The sequence below is a fragment of the Corylus avellana genome, chromosome ca7 (assembly GCF_901000735.1).
Source record: "Corylus avellana chromosome ca7, CavTom2PMs-1.0".
Taxonomy (NCBI): domain Eukaryota; kingdom Viridiplantae; phylum Streptophyta; class Magnoliopsida; order Fagales; family Betulaceae; genus Corylus; species Corylus avellana.
In genome coordinates, this window is record NC_081547.1 from 10777390 (window position 1) to 10799015 (window position 21626).

The 21626-nt window shown below is 34.2% G+C and overlaps 1 protein-coding gene across 2 annotated transcripts; it reads left to right on the forward strand.

Annotated features, from left to right (window-relative positions):
* Positions 1 to 2594: 2594 nt before the first annotated feature.
* Positions 2595 to 13521, forward strand: LOC132186878 (exportin-T). Of its 2 annotated transcripts, none has more exons than XM_059600987.1 (15): positions 2595 to 4699; positions 4914 to 5003; positions 5124 to 5213; positions 5331 to 5435; positions 6121 to 6180; positions 6627 to 6689; positions 6779 to 6874; positions 8489 to 8653; positions 9597 to 9770; positions 9900 to 9965; positions 10070 to 10168; positions 11462 to 11608; positions 12626 to 12805; positions 12957 to 13001; positions 13100 to 13521. In XM_059600987.1, exons 1-13 carry the CDS (start codon positions 2975 to 2977, stop codon positions 12713 to 12715), a joined length of 2970 nt encoding a protein of 989 aa, XP_059456970.1. In that variant the 5' UTR covers positions 2595 to 2974; the 3' UTR covers positions 12716 to 12805; positions 12957 to 13001; positions 13100 to 13521. The 2 variants fall into 2 exon arrangements, with proteins under 2 accessions (XP_059456970.1, XP_059456969.1); XM_059600986.1 differs by having other exon boundaries at positions 12626 to 12735.
* Positions 13522 to 21626: the final 8105 nt, after the last annotated feature.

Consider the following 21626-nt stretch of genomic DNA (forward strand, 5'->3'; position numbering starts at 1 on the left):
TCTTTCCGACTGCTGCTATCCTCTTAGTGTTCTTTTTTTTGTTGGTTATTTCCCTATAATTTTGTCTTGCTTTTTTTTTTTTTTTTGTTCTTTCTGTATTGTTTTGTTTCCCTATATCGGTTTTATTTTTGCTTGTAATAATGTTTGGTCCTCTCTATCGATCTGCCCACCTGATGCCCTTCGGGGTAGTTGTTTTGGTCCAGACCTTTGGGTTGTGGATGTGAATGTTATCTTGGCTTTCAGGTCGAGGAGGATGAGTTTTGGTTTGAGGTTCTCTGCCCTCAATGCCGAGGAATAAGAGCTACCTATGCATTGGTTTGAGTCTGTTTGACGCAGATTTGCTATTTAATTTGAAATTTAGTCATGAGTTAGCGAATTTTGTATGAGTCTGGCATGTAATATGTCATCTTTGAGGCTTGTAACCTCGTAGTTTCGGCTATGGTTGCTTCAGAACTTTGATCTGTGTTGTTTGAGCTTTATTCTCGTTTATCAATGAATGAGATTGAACTGTTTTTTTTTTTTTAAAAAAAAATTCCAACCCTAGTAAAACTAAATTGTATTCAGTTAAATAAAGCCCCAAATTCATAAGCATTACCATAATTGAAGTCACATTATCTTTGACGCGTGGCAAAATGCACTCGTTTTGCTTGAAATCAGCCTATCTCCATCTTCAATGGTTTATGGACACTCCACATTAGCTTAATGGTACAAAAATTATATAAGAATAGAGTTTTTAGACGAGAAAACCTTGAATCCGGATGAGCCTTAATAGGCTACTTTTACAACCCCCAATCATAAATTGACACCTAAGCAAAAACAAAACAAATCCACAAAAATATCATATACCCCCACACACTATATTTGAGCTCATTTTGAGCTTAAAAGAAAGAGGTTCATGGCTGGGTTGCGGGTCATGCCAGACCCGTGGGGTGGGTCACGGCCAGACTCGTGGGTTTGGCCGTAAGTCACCTTCTTTGGTGCCGAAGCCACCTTTTTTTCAGCCTTTAGGGTGATAAAATTCATAAAGGGTTAACTTTTTACCTTTAGGTTTTAGTTTTAAATCTAAAAACGAGTTTTGAGACATTAGAAACGGATTTTAAGGTATTAGAATCGGGTTTTGAAGTAGGTCATGACGGTTTCAAGCGGGTTTTGAGGCAGCCATACCTGTGGGTCACGCCAGACTCACGGCGTGGGTCTGGCTTGATTTGGAGGTGTCAGATAGAGATTGGAGGCTGAAAAATAGCCCTTTTACGAATGGTCCGAACTTAAGGGGCTCTCTTTTTAGATTTACTCATTAGCTTTTGGTAGTACTTTAACTCTAAAGCAAACTATTTTCTTTTTGGATATATATTTTTTTAAAACCTGGGATAAGCCCATCAAGCCCATACAATGTAGTATTTGGGCTGGATTGATTTGGAGCTACTTTCAGTGCCATGGGCTCTAAGCCCATCACAAATCTGTCTCTTAAAATACCCTCCATAGAATACATATTTACTCAAGTTGACTAGAGGCTGGTCAATCTCGGTCTTTCAGACAAATTTACTCATGTGTACGTGCACGCTGACCGCATTCACAACATTTCTTGTTGTTATTTGTTAACTTCAAACGTGCCCAATATTTATTTCATTAATTTTATTTATTACAATTTCATCTCCGGATGGCGTGATTTTTTTAATTAAAAAATTAAACTGCATGTACTAAATACTATAAAACGTCACACTACATAAACATTAGAGAAATTAAAAATATGAGTGATATATAATATTCTTTTATTTATTTGCTTTCAACTTGATATTTTTGACATGTCCACACAAGAAGGAGAGAAAAAATTTGAACTAGTGACTTCCATTTCATAAGGCGTGGTTCCCAACCGATTGAGCTATTCTTAGGGACCAGCATGTTAAATATTTTAAATGAATTCTTTTCATTTAAAATAAAATGAAGATGAGTCAATTAATGCTCAAAATTTTATTTTAGGGGAAAATCCACTTTACCCCTGAAGTTTCAGGAGTTTTTCAATTTGAATACCAAAGTTTAAAAATTGGCAATATATCCCCCTAATGTTTCAAAAATTTTCAATTTAAACCTTTCGTTACTAATTTCCGTTAAATTGGACGGAAGTAAAAAAAAAATAAAAGCCTAAGGGTAACGAAAAGTTTTTTATCTAATTTGACGGAAATTAGTAACGAAAAGTTTAAATTAAAAATTTTTGAAACATTAGGTGGTAGATTGCCAATGTTTAAATTTTGGGGTTCAAATTGAAAAAACTCTTGAATCTTTAAGGGGATAAAGTAAATTTTTTCATTTATTTTATTATATTTAATGGTACTGATAATGTTATATTATTTAAATTTTTTTAAAATATTATGAACAGAATAAAATTATAACTATAAAATATTTCTTTAAAATAGAGAGAATGTATTCCGGGAGCTCATTATACACCACCCAAGCCAAAAATTAAATTCCTAAATTGTACATACTGTTCTTATTTTGTCCTACAAACATTGAAGGCATTTTGGTAATTTAATATTTGGTCTTAAGCCGTCTTTAGAAAGCTCCGATCCTCTCCTCGCCATCACTGTATTCCTAAATTCCTCGGGAAAACTAAACTATAAATATAAATCCCCAATCTGACCAAACCCTAGTGTGTGCAGAAAACCAAGCGGAGACAACACGGACAAACAAGGAAAAACCCTAGCCCTAACACACAGCACACACACACAATATAAAGATCTCCCAATTGATCTGATCAAAATTGAGGTAAGTGCTCACAAACCTCTCAATCTCTGAGTCTCTCAAAATCCCTTGGTGTTGTTCACTGTTCATCCAAATCTTGAGCCCGGGAAGCATTGTGAAAAAAACCCAGAAGTTAAAACGGAGTTAATTTTTCTGGGAAAACTTTGTTTAAGAAAGAAAGTGTGCGGAAGTAAAGGAAAGCCTATTGGGGTTTAGGATTTTTAGGGGTTTTAGAAGAATGGATGATATGGAGAAGGCTATACTTATATTGTTCGATGAATCGGGTTCTATTGATGAAGGATTGAAAAAGAAGGTCAAGGATTATTGTAATGAAATCAAGGAAAAACCGTCAATTTGTAGCATTTGTATTGACAAATTGTGCTTCTCAGGCCTAGTGCAGGTCCAATTTTGGTGTTTACAGACTCTTCATGAGGTTATTCGGGTCCGGTACGCATCCGTGAGTCTGGATGAGAAGTTTTTCATTAGAAAATCAGTGTTTTCGATAGCGTGTTTGGAAGCTGTCGATGATAAGAATGTTGCTAGGGTTATAGATGGTCCTGCATTTATAAAGAACAAGCTTGCTCAGGTTTTGGTTACTTTGATTTATTTTGAGTACCCTTTAATTTGGTCCTCCGTGTTTGTTGATTTTTTGCCTCGTCTGCGCAATGGGGTTCTGGTGATAGATATGTTTTGTCGGATTTTGAATGCGTTGGATGATGAAGTGATTAGTTTGGACTACCAGCGAACGCCTGAAGAGTTGGTGGTCGCGGGGCGGATTAAGGATGCGATGCGGCAGCAGTGTGTGCCTCAGATAGTGAGAGCGTGGTACGACATTGTGTCACTGTATAGGAATTCTGACCAGGAACTCTGTGCAAGTGTATTAGAATCAATGAGAAGGTACATTTCTTGGATTGATATTGGTTTGATTGTGAATGATGCGTTTATCCCGCTATTGTTTGACTTGATTTTGGCTGGGGGGCTGTCGGAGCAACTCCGTGGTGCTGCGGCTGCATGTTTGTTGGCAGTGGTTTCTAAGCGGATGGAACCGCAATCTAAACTGTCACTGTTGCAGAGTCTTCCTATAAGTCAGGTTTTTGGGTTGGTTGCTGAAGATGTTGATTCTGAGTTGGTTTCAAGCATAGCTGCACTGCTCAGTGGGTATGCAGCGGAAGTTCTAGAATGCTTTAAACGGTTAAATTCTGAGGAAGCAAAGGGTGTTTCAATGGAGCTTTTGAATGAAGTCTTGCCTTCAGTTTTTTATGTAATGCAGAACTGTGAGGTTGATGCAGCATTTAGTATAGTGCAATTTCTTTCGAGTTATGTTGGCACAATGAAAAACCTCTCTCCTTTAAGGGAGAAGCAGCTGCTTCACGTTGGTCAGATACTAGAAGTGATCCTGACACATATTCGCTATGATTCTACATACCGCAATAATCTTGATATATTGGATAAAATTGGGAGGGAGGAGGAAGATAGGATGGTGGAGTTTAGGAAGGATTTATTTGTGCTGCTTCGTAATGTGAATCGTGTTGCTCCTGATGTTACTCAGTTATTTATCAGAAATTCATTAACTAATGCTGTTGCATCTTCACCTGACATGAATGTTGAAGAGGTGGAAGCTGCACTTTCTCTTTTTTATGCTCTAGGGGAGTCAATAAGTGAGGAGTCGATGCGAACTGGGAGTGGACTTTTGCGTGAGTTGGTGCCAATGCTTTTATCAACTAGGTTTCCTTGCCATTCTAATAGGCTAGTTGCGCTCGTTTATCTAGAGACAGTAACAAGATATTTGAAGTTTGTTCAGGAGAATACCCAATATATTCCTATTGTTCTGGCTGCCTTTCTTGATGAAAGAGGTATACACCATCCAAACATCAATGTCAGCCGAAGGGCAAGTTATCTGTTCATGAGGGTTGTAAAATTGCTGAAAGTGAAGCTTGTGCCTTTTATTGAGACAATTTTGCAGGTGATTGAGTGGTCATCTTTTTCTCTTCTACCTTATATTATATTATTTTATTGCATATATCGTATGTAAGAATATTTGCCGTATATAATTTCACCCTTTATTTTTTTCTCTCTCAAATCTGTTTGATTGATTTTGCCATTTATCATTCCCTCTCTCCTTCCATCTCCGCTGATTTTTGTTTTGTTTTGTTTTGTTTTGTTTTGTGAATTTTCAGAGCCTTCAAGATACAGTTGCTCGATTTACAAGTATGGATTATGCATCAAAAGATCTTCCGGGATCTGAAGATGGTAGTCACATTTTTGAGGTATTCCTTTGCCCTCATGGTTCTTCTGTAGTTTGTGTTTGTACATGTGTGTGTAAAGTAATATTCATTCTGGAGGCGCCAGTATTTGTTTGTTTTAATTTGTACACTAACCCCTTACAGGCAATTGGTTTATTGATTGGGATGGAAGATGTACCGCCGGAAAAGCAATCTGATTACCTCTCTGCATTGCTCACTCCTCTTTGTCAACAGGTTATAATCTAAATTCTATTAATGGGATCTTCAATTTCTTAGGTGCTTCCTGCCCTCCCCTGTGAACCAACTAATATTTGATATATATGCTTTTGACAAGACCATCCTTCAATGCAGGTTGATTCATTGATCATGAATGCAAAATTATTATCTCTGGAAGAGGCTCCTGCAAAGATTGCTGTTATCCAGCAAATAATCATGGCAATTAATTCTCTCAGCAAGGTTCTTTTCCATCCTTTGACCTCCTAATATGTTGCTTGGTACTTCTTCATTCTGCCTTATATATATAATGATTTGAAATTCCTTTCCTGTGTTCTGCCTTCAATAGTTTTATAAAGGCTTGTTTGGAATTGCGTTTGAGAAATAGAGATTTTAAGTCAAAAAGCGTTTTTTTTTTGCAAAAGCTTCATTTTTAAGCTTTTGCCATAAGTGTGTTTTGACCATTTTTAGGATTTTTGGACCCTTAAAAGCGCTTTTAATTTTTTTACCAAACGAGTAATTTTTTTTTTTAAACGGACTTTTTGAGTGTTAAAACTTTTAGGCTCCTCAAACGCAATTCCAAAGAGGCTCTAAAGCTCCTCATTATTCACTAATAACACTCTTTTTTTTTAAAAAAAAAGTCACTTTATTTTGATTTCATTTTTTTTTTTTTTTTTGATAAGTAAAAGCACTTTATTTTGATTTCATAAATGTTTTAAGCCTAATTGTTTGAACTTGCTCATGTATGTAGCAGCGTATGTCAAGTTTTATGTTGTATTCCTTTTACCCCCTTTCTTTTCTTTCTTCACAGTAGTGAAATTGGAAAAACACATAATTTTTTGTAACTTCACTGTGTTTGGATTAAAGTATTTGGAGTTCTGACTTACTATGCTTGCAAATTATCGTCCATATTCTATATGTATTTCAGGGGTTCAGTGAGCGCCTTGTAACTGCTAGTCGCCCAACAATTGGTATCATGTTCAAGCAGGTTGGTATCTTTCTTCTGTTGATTTTTCTTTGAATAATTATGGGAATCATTCTAATAGATTTTAGCATCAGTCTTCGTTAACTCTTTGGTGAGCACTCCCATGTTATATAATAATTTCATGAGGGCATTTGACAATTAGATGCTGCCATGTTTAGGTCCTCTTCCACCTCCAATTGATTAATTGCTTATTAATCTTTTTATCCTTACTGAAGAAAGACACTATTTAATCATTTCATTAGTTTCTTGCTGGGATGAGATTCAAAAAAACTGAAGTATGATGTTGCTCAACTGGAGAATTTTTCCTGTGGTGCCTACTTTACTCGTTGTTGATAATCTAAAAATGGATGGGAGTATATTTTTTTCTGCAGAACTGATTGTAGGGTCGTTTTGTTTCGTTGTCTTCATGCTAACTTTTTATTTTTTTTATTTTTTATTTTGTGATTCAGACACTGGATGTTCTTCTCCAAGTTCTTGTCGTTTTTCCGAAGGTAGAGCCTTTGCGGAGCAAGGTGAGTTAGATATGTGTCCAGGGAAGTACATTGTTTTGATATTTTATCAACTTCACCTGTTACCTGATGCTAGTGTATTTGGCATTCAGGTCACTTCATTTATACATCGCATGGTGGAAACTTTAGGAGCATCTGTATTCCCATACCTCCCCAAGGCATTGGAGCAACTGCTTGCAGAAAGTGAGGTAAAACATAGTTGTGATTGGGTTGTTTAATTTAATTGCGTTCCTTATCCAAATTCGAGAACCAATCATTGTTGTTTTGTAATTCATCAGTTTGTAAGAAAAGTATATTCATCAGTATGTAATACATTCAAAGAATGCTTGTTTCTGTAAGTAGTGGTGACATTTCTAGGGGATGCCAATGAGATGGAGACAAGGGTTAACTCGCTCTGCCGTAACCCTGTTTGGCGCGGATAGTACTTAACTGGAGTACGGTTGCCACGCTAACAGAACACCAACTGTAGCCAGTTGAAGTCCCTGCCTGTGTCGAGCACCATGTACACGGAACTCAGCAGTTCGCTGATCCCGATGAGTGAGAAGTACTCCCTGCATCCCTCATTCGTTCTTGAAACATTTGGGACCTTGTATATCCTCAGCTTTAAATCCCTGACCATCCCTCGTATTCAGTGGTTCGATATCTAATTGGCCAATGCCTCTAAGAACTAGATCTAACCGGGCTGAGTTGCGCTCAAGCCAGGCCAAAGTCAGTGACTTGTAGTCACTACAAGAATGTTTCTGGACTGACATTCTCGAATGAAGTTGAAGAGCGAGCGAAGAGTTAGCTGAGAAGCTTGGATTCTGTTGGTTGACTTTTAGTTGAGTTTTTTTTTTTTCTAATAAATTTTTAATTTTAAATCTTGGGTATTTTAGAAATTTTGGTTCAATTCCAGTGGCCACCAAACAAATGAATAGGAAGGGATCATTCCTAGTATATATCCATTCCTATTCATAAAGGAATTTCAATTCTTTGTACCAAATGTGCCCCTAAGTGATTAATTAATTTTTATGGTGAATAAGGGTGCTTCATGCTGTCCCATCCTGTCACTGGTTTGAGAGGGGAGTGGTTTTCTTCTTTGAACAGTTTGACATCCCCGTCCTAAGATGCTTGTTCACTGAGATTTTATTTTATTTTATTTTTTATTTATATTTTTTTTCTTGTGTTACTGCATGATTTGTCAATCCACCTACTTGTAGAATTTACATTAGAATTGCAGCACATTACTTCCAATAAATTTGGTTGCTTTGAGAAGGCTTAGTGAATTTCTAGTTCAAATTAGTTATTGTCATTGGATGATTGGATGCATCCCCCCTCTCTGCTGTTTTATATTTGAATAGAATATAAGAAGCATAAATCTTTCTGTATTGGGTATTTTTGTTAGTGTTGTACATTTATAATTCTGATCTCGGGCCTCATAAATGTGTTTATAAAATCTATCTCTTTTTGTTTAGACTATGAGAGAAAAGGAAGCAAACAAAAATCTTAGTTGGTTTGATAGGTTTAGGCAATCAGTTTGTTTGCTTCCTTTTCTCTCATTTTCTAAAATCTAGAATATACATATAATAATTGAAACTGGTGGGCACCATCCTTAACTTTGTTTTGTTTTCCATATATATCTCTGTCCCCTTTTCTCTTTTCAGTTTATTGAAAGAATTTCTGTTGTCTCAATAGCAGTAGTAAATCTTTGAAGGAATGTTTTATCTAAAATATGATCCTGGGTGATTATCAATTTCTGCATCGCTTTGCTGATTACCTAATGACATCGGGGTATTAATTCTAGATTTTTATTTCTTTTGCAGCCAAAGGAGATGGTAGGTTTTCTTTTATTACTCAATCAACTTATATGCAAGTTCAACAACATGTTCCATGACATATTGGAAGAAGTATTTCCTGCTATTGCTGGGAGGATATTTAGTGTTATCCCAAGAGATGCATTTCCGTCAGGACCTGGGACCAATACTGAGGTATAGGAAGACCAATTCAGTAAAAATTTTCTTGGTGTTTGTTCTTCATAAGATGAATGTTTTTCAGCCCACGCTTATGACGTGTTTGTCATACACTAGACAGTGGACTTCAACATTCACTTTAATCGCAAGTCTTGAAGACCCTTGATCTATAAGCCTTATTCTATATGATTGTTGTTAACTATCTGAAGTGTTTAAAGTTGAAACTAAATTTTGTATGATAAGGAATTGTCATGCTACCACTTGAATTGAATTGCACAGACAGTGATGCATGTTCAAATTAGTAAATATGGGGGTTTTATCACTTGGTCTCACTTTTTTTGTAAACAAATGCACTTTATTGATATTTTTCTTAAAAAATGATCACTTATATATATATAATCAATTCCTGTACTCTTTAAGTTTAGAGTTGGGAAATCAAATGTTCATGTACATACCATCTAGTGAAAAGTTGATTAATCTTTGCTGGCTCTGATTTTGGATTTATTGTTTGCCTAATTTCTCTTGGTTTATTTCTATGCTTATGAATTAAAAAGAAAAAGGAAAAAATAAGGATGAAAAGAACTAGGAAAAATATGAAATTTGGCTTTTCAATTATTGTATTGAACGTTAGATCTAGAAATGGAGCATACATTGTAACAGTTTTATGATAGAGATTTTAAGTTTCAACTTTATGTCTGTAAGCTGCATCAGGTAACATATGAGTTCTTTTACAAATTAAGGTAGTGGAGTGAGTTGTTTTTATACGCCAAATATTTATTATTAGCTGTGAAAATTTCTATAGTCTACATCTTGAATATTGATTGCAATGTTTATGAAAGTGAAAATTCACTTCAGGCATTCTACATACTAAGTTCCAACTTCTGTAACTGCTCTCTGTTCTTGTGCTGAGATTTTTTCTATTACTCTCTGTATGTCATGACTCCCTTGTTTTTTCTTGCAGGAAATCCGTGAATTGCAGGAGCTTCAGAAAGCATTATATACATTTCTTCACGTAATAGCTACACATAATCTGTCTTCTGTTTTTCTGTCCTCAAAAAGTAGGGCCTACTTGGGTCCGATGATGCAGTTACTATTGTACACGTCTTGTAACCATAGGGATATTCTTGTAAGAAAGGTGTGATACTTGCAACTTTTTCTCTTCATACCGTTTGGGTTTTCTTCACTTTGATTGACTGCACATTATGACTTCTAACATACAAGAAAGTCATTATCTGAATTGAACTTGTTATTCTCTGTTGCTCAGGCATGTGTTCAGATATTTATTACATTGATTAAGGATTGGTGTGCCAGGCCTTCTGGCGAAGAAAAGGTAATTTCTACTTTCCCTCACAAATGTTGTTTTGTTCGAGATTTTCTTTTTAGTTTTTTTTAAAAAAGAACCTTTCATCTTACTCAACGATGAATCATTTTCAGGTCCCTGGTTTCCAAAAATTTATAATTGAGACCTTTGCAACAGATTGTTGTTTGTATAGCTTGCTTGACAAATCGTTCGAGTTTCGTGATGCAAATACTGTAAGTTTATTATTATTTTTTCGTTGAAATATTTCCTGCTTATTGGGTCTTACATTTTAGGTGGTCATCAAATAAGCTTCGTACCAAGTAATTGATGTATACCACTACGTATTTAATGTGTAACAGAACCTTTTGATTGGTTAAGATCCGCTGAACTTCTAATTTTTAGTAAACAATTTAGCTAAATGGCTACTGATTGTTGTTATTTTGGGTGTATCCCCATCTCCATAGTTATCAGCCCCCTTTCTTTTCCCATATGAGAAGGATGTTTGGTTGGCAGATGTAGCTTGTTCATTTCCTTGCCTGGGTTTTCAATAAACTGGTTAGCAGAGAAGAAATCCCACGTCGAATAATTATTTTACTTCGGAATCCTTGGTTCTTATGTGGATCTATCCTAGAAGGATGTTGTGGGAAGGCCAACAGTGTGATTGGGAAAGTGGAGAGGTGATTTTGGAAACTTCTAGATTTACACATGCCTTGCAGTTTAAAGGAAGTCACCATTGTAGAGAAATTCTGGTCCAACTAGAAAAATGAGCATTGTGGGGTGCAACTAGAGAAAATAGAGAATGAGTTTACTGTTGTATGAGCATTGTATATATACAATTTTCTTAATTGATTTGCTCCAAGACGATGTTTACATTAGCACAGGAAAAAAAGTAGAGGGTTGCACTAACAAGGAGGCATCCTACTCCTTGTGAATAGCCTTCCGGGTCTAGAGGTAGTTCAAAATGTAATGGGGGTTGAGGTGTTAAAATTTAATTAAGATAAATTTTATTTATTGGAACTATTATGCTATAACAATGTGGTGAAACAAGATAATGTAATTTACCTTTTTGAGTTCCATAATTATATAGTTGTGTCAATAGGATTTTCAACTATATACTGACATAATCAATGATCAAAGAAGTACTAACCAACTTGTGTTACTTATTCTTTTGGCATCCTTGTTTAGATTTGTTCATTCTGAATTTAATATTAATTTCTTGTTGTAATGTTCAAAAGCTAGTGCTAATAAATGGGGAAATGGGGGTCATAGCGAGTTCATCAAGGCAAGGGTTGGGTTGATGTCAGTTGGGTGAATAAATATACAGCTTGATGTTTTTTTTTGGATCAGGAATATATTCAGCTTGATGTTTAATTGATGGTTGTTAGTACTCAAAGAAAAGTAAGAGAAAAAAAAAAAAAAAAAAAAAAAAGAGAAAAAACTATATTGGTACTTGTCAAAGAACTTTAATTTAATCACTTAATTGCTTTGTCCTGATATGAAATTTTTATTTTGAATTTACTTGGCAGCTTGTTTTGTTTGGAGAAATTGTGCTGGCTCAGAAGGTCATGTATGAAAAATTTGGTGATGAATTTCTCATTCATTTTGTATCGAAAGGTTTTCCAGCTGCCCATTGCCCGCAAGATTTGGCAGAGCAATACTGTCTGAATTTGCAGGTATTAAAAGTAACTCAAGCTTATATGTAGTCAAGAATTTAGTGGTACAGGATATAATTTGTTCTGCGAATGCTTTTAATATATTAACATGTTCATTCATTGGTTCATATAAAAAAAAAAGGTCGTAGTGTGTGTTTTTTTTCAAAGAAAATTTTTTTTTTGTGGTGCTAAGCCTACCCATTGTTTATGAGTTAGAATCAATTTTGATATAAATTGATAAAAAACTACTCCATCTAGTGATTGAACCAAAGTTTAACTCCTGACAGTGTTGCTATATACGATCATAAGAATTTTCCCATGGTTATATGCAAGTTGTACCACATTTTTGTTTGATCTGGATTGCAAGTGAGGCCACCATATAAAATATGCAGAATTGAAACTAGGAATGCATTTGCTCTTGGTGCTTAGTTCTTTGTCATAGAACTAGTTAAGATCACCCCAAGCTCTGTTTAATACTGTAGAGCCCCTGCTCGATTTGCAGTATCCGATTCCTATTTCCAGTCTGACCTAAGTTTATTATGTAATGGAGGTGGGTCTGAGTTTCAACCTGCTTTAGGGTAACAACTCCTTAGGATGTTATCAACTAAGGCAACTAGCATCTGGTATTTGGTTCACGTAATTAGTCGAAAGTGGAGACTTGAATCTAAGATCTAATGGTCAAGGATATTTGACTCTATGTTGAAATAATCATGTAATTTGAAGTACAATATGTATATGCAAGAACTAGCCCAGATTCAATATTTTAGCCTGAAATTTAAACCTATCCCTTAGGTTATGGAGAAACCTATTCTGTTGGTTTTAGATTCAATGGGTTAAGCAAATCTAACTAGACTAGAGTGTGTGGCACTGAACCTTCCTTTGCGAAAACAGGAATGAACCTGGAATCGATACTCCATGCCAGTAAAGAAAGATCTACAACTAGGCTACAGGAAACCACCCACATCTCTCCCCCCCCCAAGATAATATAGCTTACACTGCTCTAATTTTTGCTCTGCCTTCGAATGTTCCTTTCTGCAGGGCAATGATATCAAGGCCTTGAAATCATTCTACCAGTCGCTCATTGAAAATTTAAGGATGCAGCAGAATGGAAGCCTAGTTTTCAGATAGCATTGTGACAACAGACGAATGTTAGTATTCTCAGGCTTCATGTTTTTGTTTTGCTCCTGAGTTTTAGCGACGCATTTTTGTTCGGCAAAGGTAACTACTGCCTTTTTAAAACATAAAATTATTACTTTTAATGAATACAAAGGTAACTACACCCATTACTGTGATATTCATGTCACGTTAGTTGGTCTATACTTTAAGAATGCATTTTTATTTTGTACTTGTGTTGGTGATGATGTTGCAGGGGTTGTTTCTGTATATAACTTTTCGGTGGTATATTTCGGACGAGGTATTGATATACTCTTAATCAAATATGGTAAATTCTCTACATGCCTAAATAAATACTAGTGAGCTGGCTCAGTTTTTCCTTTTTCTCTTGTTCCACAGTTGTAAATTTCCGGAAGAAATTTTCTTAATTATGGAGGTACGGCTGCATCCATCAGAGTCTGGACTGAAGCTGCTTAGCCTGAGATCAAGCTTTTTCTATGTTCTGTTTATATCCTTCTTTTGTTGTTGTTGTTGTTGGTTTCTTGATCAGTAATTATATTTTCCTTTTCTTGTATTTAAATATTCATACACGTCCAGTCATAATTCATCAAGTTTTGATGCTTGTTTTTTTCTCCTTCCCAACAACCCAACCCTCCCTTCGTAGATCTAGTTATTATTAATTTTTTTGTTTAGGAGCAAGATCCTAGTTATCTATAACTTAAAAAAGTTTGTGTACAGTACTTTATTATACACCTTTGAATAAAAGGGTTAATCTCTCATTCATATATATATATATATGTTATGAGTGTATGCAACAGCAATTATCACTCTCAAGATTTATATCCTCCTTTTTTTTTTTTTTTTTTTTTTTTTTTAAATTCGGTTTATACCATGCATTTTGAAGGGAGAGCAAATGAATAGGGACTATGAATGTGGGCCAATAAACTGGTAATTTCTGGCAATTGTTGACAACGATTGACAGTCATTATTAGTCTTGTTATATCAAAATATTGAACTACAGTATGTTGTTTGAAACATATTTTAGTGGGAATTTATTTTTTCTCACTAAGTTGTTTGTGGTAATTAGAAAGAAGTTGCAACTATAACAACCCTGGCTTCATTTCTATAAAATATTGTTCCATTTTTTTTTAAGATTATCCAAAATTTGCGCAGGGGAGAGAGGGTTGAGCGACTTATAAATTTATAATAGATTGTGGACTATCACAAGTCTTAGGCCAAATAGACAACAAAGCCTGACACACTCAACATTACTTTCTCAAGGTCCGTATATTTAAGAGTAATGTTATATACTTTTATGGGGGACATTGGTCATAATTCAGAATTGAAGAGAAGATCTAGGAGGTCTTGAGAACAAACCCTAGCAGCCAAACACAAATCCAAAACCATTCTTGAAGTCTTAACTCATCAAGATTTTCGATTTCTTCAAGATTACACATGTTTTATGTTTTTTAAAAACTGGTGCTATGTTATGGAGCTCGACCCTTAAATTTTTCCGCTGTTGTTGATGTGATTATTTCACATATGTATTCCCAACAATAATCTAACTAGATTGGCTGCGTCTACTAATTCTAATTGAAGCATTTCCATTTTTTTATTTGCCCTTCCGTCGTTGTGGTGCCCATTAGTGACATCAATTCCCATTAATTAGCTTTTGTTAGGTTCTAGAATTTGGCCTGTTCCGGTGTGTCAAAACTTATAGGCTGTTTTCTCTATGTGTTCTCTGAAGTCTTGTAATAGTTTGTTTTTGTTATTTACCTTCCCAATAATTTCGTCATGAAACTATGATGATGAAACACTGACGGATTTAGTTAGTTTGTTGTCTCCGGCATGATGAAATATTCCTTATAGCTAATGTAAGTTTTCGTCATCATCATGTCATGACGAAAAATACAAGGTCTGAGATCCAACTTACTGTAAGATTTCGCCATGATGAAATACTGCAAAATTTTCAATGAGACTATTGTATCTTTTCGTCAGCATTCAGTCTGAATGAAGACGTTTGGACGAAAACTGCTAGAAAGCGATGAAACCCTAACAGTTCGTCATGACGTTCTTACAACCGTCATGAAGAAATCTTAGATCTTCAGATCGTCATCATCTCATCTTCAAGTTGTCTTGACGGAATCTTAGATCTACATTTTCTTAATCAAACCGTTATGACGAAATTCCCCGTAAATGAACAGTTCTGAAACATTTATCGCACTATTCATAGAGAGGTATAAATAGAGCTCTATGCTCACTTTTCAAGGTTAAGCAAGATTGTTGTATTATGTCTAGATTGGATTCTAGAGAATTTTTTTTTTTTTTTTGCTTCGTTGTATCTTGCTTCATTGGTTTCTTTGTTTGTTGGTTCATTTTTGTGGTATCGTCTAAGAGCTTATCGATCGAGTCAGTGAGGAAATGGGCATGCCAGACGGCTTGCTGTCTTACAGAGTCTAGGGATTTACATCGGGTTATAAGTTTTTCTTGTGTTTGTAATCTGTTTCTTCAACATAGTGATTTCTCAGATTTGACTGCCCCAAAGTAGTTTTTCCCATTAATGTGTTATTTGGGTTTTTTCACTTTGTGAATAAATCTTTGTCTATGATTGTGTTGTGCATGTTTTACGTTTTGTCCTTTTAGTCAATAATATTGCGTGTTTATTGTGTTTGAAAATATTACACAATCCGATAGTCTTCCAGCTTTGTCCCCCTCTTTTGTTTTGGTTCTTGTTTGTTGATTCTTTCATTTGTTTGCTTGTTTCATTTGCTAGAGAGAGAGGAAAATAATGGAGCAAGAATTTTGCAAGAAATGATAAAAAAAAAAAAAAAAAAACCTCCATTTTTGTTTTTGGCAAACGATAGAAATATCAAATACGTACCTCTTATCTCATAAATCCTTACAAATATCACACCTATTATTTCATGAGATTTGAGTATTAAATAATTTTGACATCTAAGATATATCGATAAAGACTGATAGAGTTGGACTCTTTAAGTTACAAAGAAAACTGGTGGCGTAATTAGACTCAATTACAATGATGTGATCTGTTTGGATAAAGATGTGTTATTCTTGTCAAATGTACCTATTGAAAATTTGCCAACTACTTTCCTTGGAATATCTATCGCAACTACCATGGGTTATGTTACAAAATTTTGGGATGTAGGAGATCTTTTAAGTGTCTCGTATGGATGTGTATACATGTTTTTGAGCATCTTCCTCTTATAAGTCAGTTTTTAAGGGTAAATTTTATTAAAAAATTGTATAATTTGGTATAAAAACCAGCTATTATTAGAGGTGAAAAGGCAGTTAGTAAAATACACTAACCGTATATGCAGTTAACCGCCGGCAGTTAGCGATTAATAACCTTAATAATCGTTCGCCACTTTTTAAAGAAAAAATTAAAAAGTTAAATTAAAAAAAAAAAAGAAAGTAAAAAGACGTTGTTTTTATGGTAATATAATAATACCCTACTACATGCGACTTCATTTCTAGATTTTTTATTATACATATATATATATATATATATATATATATTAAGGCGGTTAGCGGTTTTTTCAAAACCTAAAATCGCTAACCTTAATCACCTAGGTGATTAGCGATTTTTTCTAACCATCTTCAAAAGCGTTTAACGGTTAGTGCGGTTAGCAGACGATTAGTAACCGCCCACTTTTTCACCGCTAGCTATTATGTTGAGTATGGGATGAAATGGGGTTGTGGCTTTGTGCTCGAGTAATAGAAGGGGCGACCTATATGTTGGATTACAATGTATTAGCACTATGAGCAGAGTACTAAGTTATTGAATATTGATAGATGAGTAGCGCCGTCAAAAGAGAAATGACTACTATCACGTCGAAAGCTGCAGAGCGTGGTATTATGTTACGATCTTAAGTGTTCTAGGTGAGTGCCTTGACTGTGTGGCAAACGAACTCGAATAACTTTATGGCACGGTTGGCACCCGTTGATAGAATTGCCTCGAAATTATGTACACGCTCGTAAAATTTCGGGCTAATCGAAAAAAGTTAAATTTTCATACTTAGGAGCAAAACCCATGGGTTAACCCAAACACTCTGGTAGCGATAAGCACAACCCAAAATTATTTTGCACGAAAATTTATAAGTTTGTGCAGAATTTCAAGGCGATCCTATTGACAGGCAGTGATTGAATATAAGCCATTCCCTTGTAAGCTGATAGAGAGCAGATAGCATATCCCTTTTCCATGTCGCAGTCTGATTGAGCCTCACCACCTCCACCCTTTACTCTCTTCGTCTCCGTCTTATCTTTTTGTCTTTTTGTGTTATTTGTAAGCAATCTGAATCAATGACTTCTTCTCACAGCGCTCCCATGACGAAAGTTTGACAAAATGGAGGTGAATCAGGTAGCACGACCACCAAAACAAAATTATACGACAGATTTTCATAGTTTCTTGTTTTCCTCCCAACAATCTTATGCTCTGTTTGTTGTGTGTGAAAAGCAGATTAGATAATCTTGTGCATTAGTCATACAAACAATCTCATCATTGTTACTTTTTCCCTTTTCATTATTTTCTTCACCACATATTATAAGAACTTTGATGCGTTTAGACTTGGTTCCTCCTGGATTCCGTTAGAAGCCAACCACCGTTGATGGACGCAGAGCAGCCTTAATTTGACCAGACAGCAATCAATTGGATTGGGAAAGAAAAAAAAAAAAAAAAACCATAGATTTTTGTTGAGATTTTCATGATTCTATTGGCTGTGGTTTTTTTTTTTTTTTTTTTTTTTTTTTTAACGAATTATCTCTTCATTAATATAACAATCAAATGAGGCAAAATGCTCTGTACAATACTAAAGATATAATTTAGAATATTCACAATTCAAACATTATCGATGACATACACAATAGCTTCTAGGGCTATTATAAGACAATATTTATGAAAAGTCACCGTTTACAGCTAATTCCGGCGAATCATGTCTCTATCCGCTGCTAGCTCCTTGATTCCCTGGCTTTTTATCTTCACTACTAGTGTTTTATCAATCGCAATATCCTTCGCTGCCTTTACCATAGTGATAATTCTCCATTATGCTTCATAACTCTTCCGTCATCAGTTTATGATTTACTCTTAGAAAATGAACCATAAGAAAACAAAAGACTGACCGGAAACCAATTCTGTTATTCTTAAGAATTCGTGAAAACAAAACCTAAGAAAACATATAAAACTTCACATTATAGATTGCTACTAAAAACAGATCTAGAGAAAATACATTTTTATTTAAAAACAACGAAAATATAATAACAAAAACCCAATACACCCTCACTCGCTCGACATGCCACCACCGGCCAGCCACGCACCGCTAAACAGCACCACAAGAATCATTGACACACGAGCCCTGATCGATCTATGGTGAAGTCGAGAAAAGGGAGGGAGAAGGGGAAAAGAGAAAGGGGCGGAGAGGAGGGAGTCGTAACTCCCTCCCCCACTCTACTACGCTCTTTCTGTGCTGCGCTCTTATTGGTTATGGTTTCAATTGGCTGCAAATTGCAAAATTGCTTTGGTGGTGTATTTGATACTCATACACTTGGTTCTATTTTGTACCTCATCTTATTTTTCTTTTTCTTTTTCTGTTCACTTAATCGCACATTTATAATTAAAGTTGAAAGTATAATGTTGAAAATATAGATTAAAGTATGCATTGTGGCGAATCAGCAACACGTCATATACTCAAAACTCATAAAAAATACTGGGGACCAAGACCCATTGGGCAATGTCCCTGTCATGAACAAAAATTATGCAGAAAAGTCCCCCCGAGGACCCATTGCTGTCAACTTTCACAGTGCCTTGCGGTCGTGCCTCGTGGTCATGTATTTGGATTTTTAGCAATTTGATATCTTGATTGCTAGTAAATTAGACAATAAATGAATTTGTTGAAGATTTGTTCGGACGTATAAGTCTCGTTAAAAGTTTTTTTATATTTATTGTTTGAATTATTAATAATTCGAGTAATAAAATTGCTGAGAATCTTTATCCAGTCTACATTTCGATAATTGAACGATCAACTTACGTGTCTATTACACACAAATCACAAATTTGAATGTAGTAGGAGATTTTTGCATCCCATAATCTCTTGAGAGGGTCCTACAACCTAAGCATCTACTAGAAACCAAGAGTTACATCCAACAGGAAAGGTACGACGGCGTCTTGCTTTAATGAAACCGTCAAGAAAGAAAATTTGAACGAAACGAATCTCTCACAACAACAGCTACATGTTTGAAAGGGGATGTTAGAATTTTCTATTTTCCTATGATTTTCTTTTGTCTTTATGTGTCATTTGTCAAACTAGGATTTAAAAACATACCCACTTATTTATACTGACAAATTAGAAGCTAAATCAAGATTATTCAAGATAACTTTCGGTTATGTCACAAGAGGAAATTGAAGGCATGGATTGGCAGGCTCATTAGTTAGGCGAATTAGGTAGCCGTCTAAGAGCATGTTTGATTACGTTAGAGAAACTAAAAAGTACTTTTAATACTTAAAACAATAGGTAATTTTTTGTGAACATAAAACTAATATATTGGCTAAGGGGGAATAGAATCCTTTACAATTTTAAAGAAATAATAGATTAGCAATTTTAGCTATTTTTAAGTATGGAAACAGTTGAAAGATGCTACTTATTAAAAATGTGGTATGTTGTAAAGGTTGAGAATTTAGTATATTTTCATCAGGTTTGTGCTTTCTATGTTGTAAAAAAGCTTTGAGTAAAAAATTATTTTTTGATTTTATGAAAAGGAAGGGTCTCTATAAAAGTGAAGAGGAAGCCATTTGGGATAAAGAGTCCTTTTGGTTACCTCGATAACATGCCACATTTTTAATAGGTAGCATTTTTCAAGCATTTTGTTGCATAAAAAGACCAAAATTAAATAATTTAAGAATCTACAATTTTAAAGAAATTGTAGGAGATCCTAATCCAACTAGGGGTCCGTTTGGGAGTGCGTTTTTAAACCAAATCACAATTTTGGATTGTTTGAGATTGCGATTTTAAAAAAGAAAATTTTAAAATCGTGGAAAAATCTGCGATTTCTATAAGCTGACTAAAATGTGCTTATTTGAAAAAATGCGAATTTAAACTAAAATAACTTCGCTTAAAACAATATTTGGCGCAATATTTACCTATTTGGCCATTAAACCACAATTATATGTTAATGTTGTCCAAACACTCAATTGATAAAAAAATGTACTTCTTAACTTGTTTTACCAAACAATTGTGCGATTTTAAAAACGCAATTTTAAAATAAAGCAATTTTTAAAATCGCACTACCAAACGGACACCAAGTGTCGTTTGACATTGCGATTTCAAGACTAAAAATGCGATTTTAAACTAAATCACAAAAAAATTAATTGTTTTGGATTGCGTTTTTTAAAAATTGCTATTTAAAAATATAGATTTTATATGTTTTCAAATCGTAGGTAAGGATATGTTTTTTTAAAAATGCATAATTTTAAGAGTTAACTGCAATTTTAAAAGTCAAATCGCGATTTTGTCAAATACTTAATTGCGTTTTTTAAAAAATCACTTTTTCAAATCGCACATTTTAAAATCGTTATTTTTAAATCATAATCTCAAACGGACCATAAGTTTATCCATTAAAATACTGTTTAGACTAAAGTAGTTTTTTTTTTTTTTTGGCGCAAACCAAATTCTACATAAAATCAATTATATATGTAGATTAACACAATATGTCATTCGATGAAACTTGTAGTAGAGATGAATTGTACGTGTTTAGAGAAAATTTAAGAGCAAGAAGCAATACAAATGATTTTTAAATAAAAAATATAACTAAAAATTTAAATTTAAATTTAATAAAAAAGTCCCACTTAAATTTGTTGTCTTAAACCTCAAAATTTATCGAGTCGGTCATGCATAAAGGTTGCTTTTTGCATGTGGAAATTTTTGTTTTGATAATTAAGTTTTCAGCTTTCATCTCCAATATATTAATCTCAAAATAGATGAGATGATTTAAAATGAAGATAAATAATAAGTTTTCTGAAATATTGTTTACTTTGGGGAAAATGACTAAACTAACTCCTTCAATTAGAGTATAAAAATTATCTTAAAATTCCTTATGATGTGCTCTTTGTATCAAATTCATCACACCATCAAACTTGGTACAAATTTGTCCTTTTTTTTTTTTTTTTACCTGAGCCTAGTCAAATTATACAATTCTACCTCTAAACAAAGACGAAAAATGAAAAACCAAATATTAAATTAAAATAAAATATAAAATATATATAAAAAAGTGAGGGCGACTCCATTATGGAGTAATTTTAGAAGTCTTTCTTGTATCACTCCAAAAATGAGGTGGTTTTTAAAATTACCATTTGATTAATCACATGCTCAATAATGATTTTAAGAGCCACATCATTTTTTGAGGAAGCAACCCCTCATCAGTGAGGGCAACCCATCTTTTTAATTTTTTATTTATTTATTTCGAAGGTAAAAATATAAATTTATATGGGCGTCTTAAGAAAATTTATCAATTTTATACCAAATATATATAAACAGCTATAAAATAATTTTTGTATCCTAGAGACATTTGATACAAACCTAAATTCTAGGGATAAGTTTAGCAATTTTTTCTTTGCTTTATAGTAAGGCAAAAACACTTTTGACTAAAATTTGATTTTTTTTTTTTTTAAATATAAAAAACTTAATGTTTTATATAGTTTTAAAGAATATAAAACAAAAAATTGTCAATTGATAAAGGGATAGTTCATTTGATATTATTTTTATTCTTTTATATATATATAAGTTTTTGAAAAACTATAAGAAACTTTTGGTTAATTATGATTTCGGCTACTTGATTAATATTGTAAGACTCATGATAGAGGGCCCATTAAAGGAAAATGTTTATAGAGTACTACACTTTTTATGAGGCAGTTTATTAA

Coding starts and splice junctions, on each gene's coding strand:
- LOC132186878 (XM_059600987.1), top strand. CDS start 2,975: ATGGATGATATGGAGAAGGCTATACTTATATTGTTCGATGAATCGGGT. Junction 5,214..5,330: donor TCACTCCTCTTTGTCAACAG/GTTATAATCTAA, acceptor CCTTCAATGCAG/GTTGATTCATTGATCATGAA. Junction 6,181..6,626: donor TTGGTATCATGTTCAAGCAG/GTTGGTATCTTT, acceptor TTTGTGATTCAG/ACACTGGATGTTCTTCTCCA.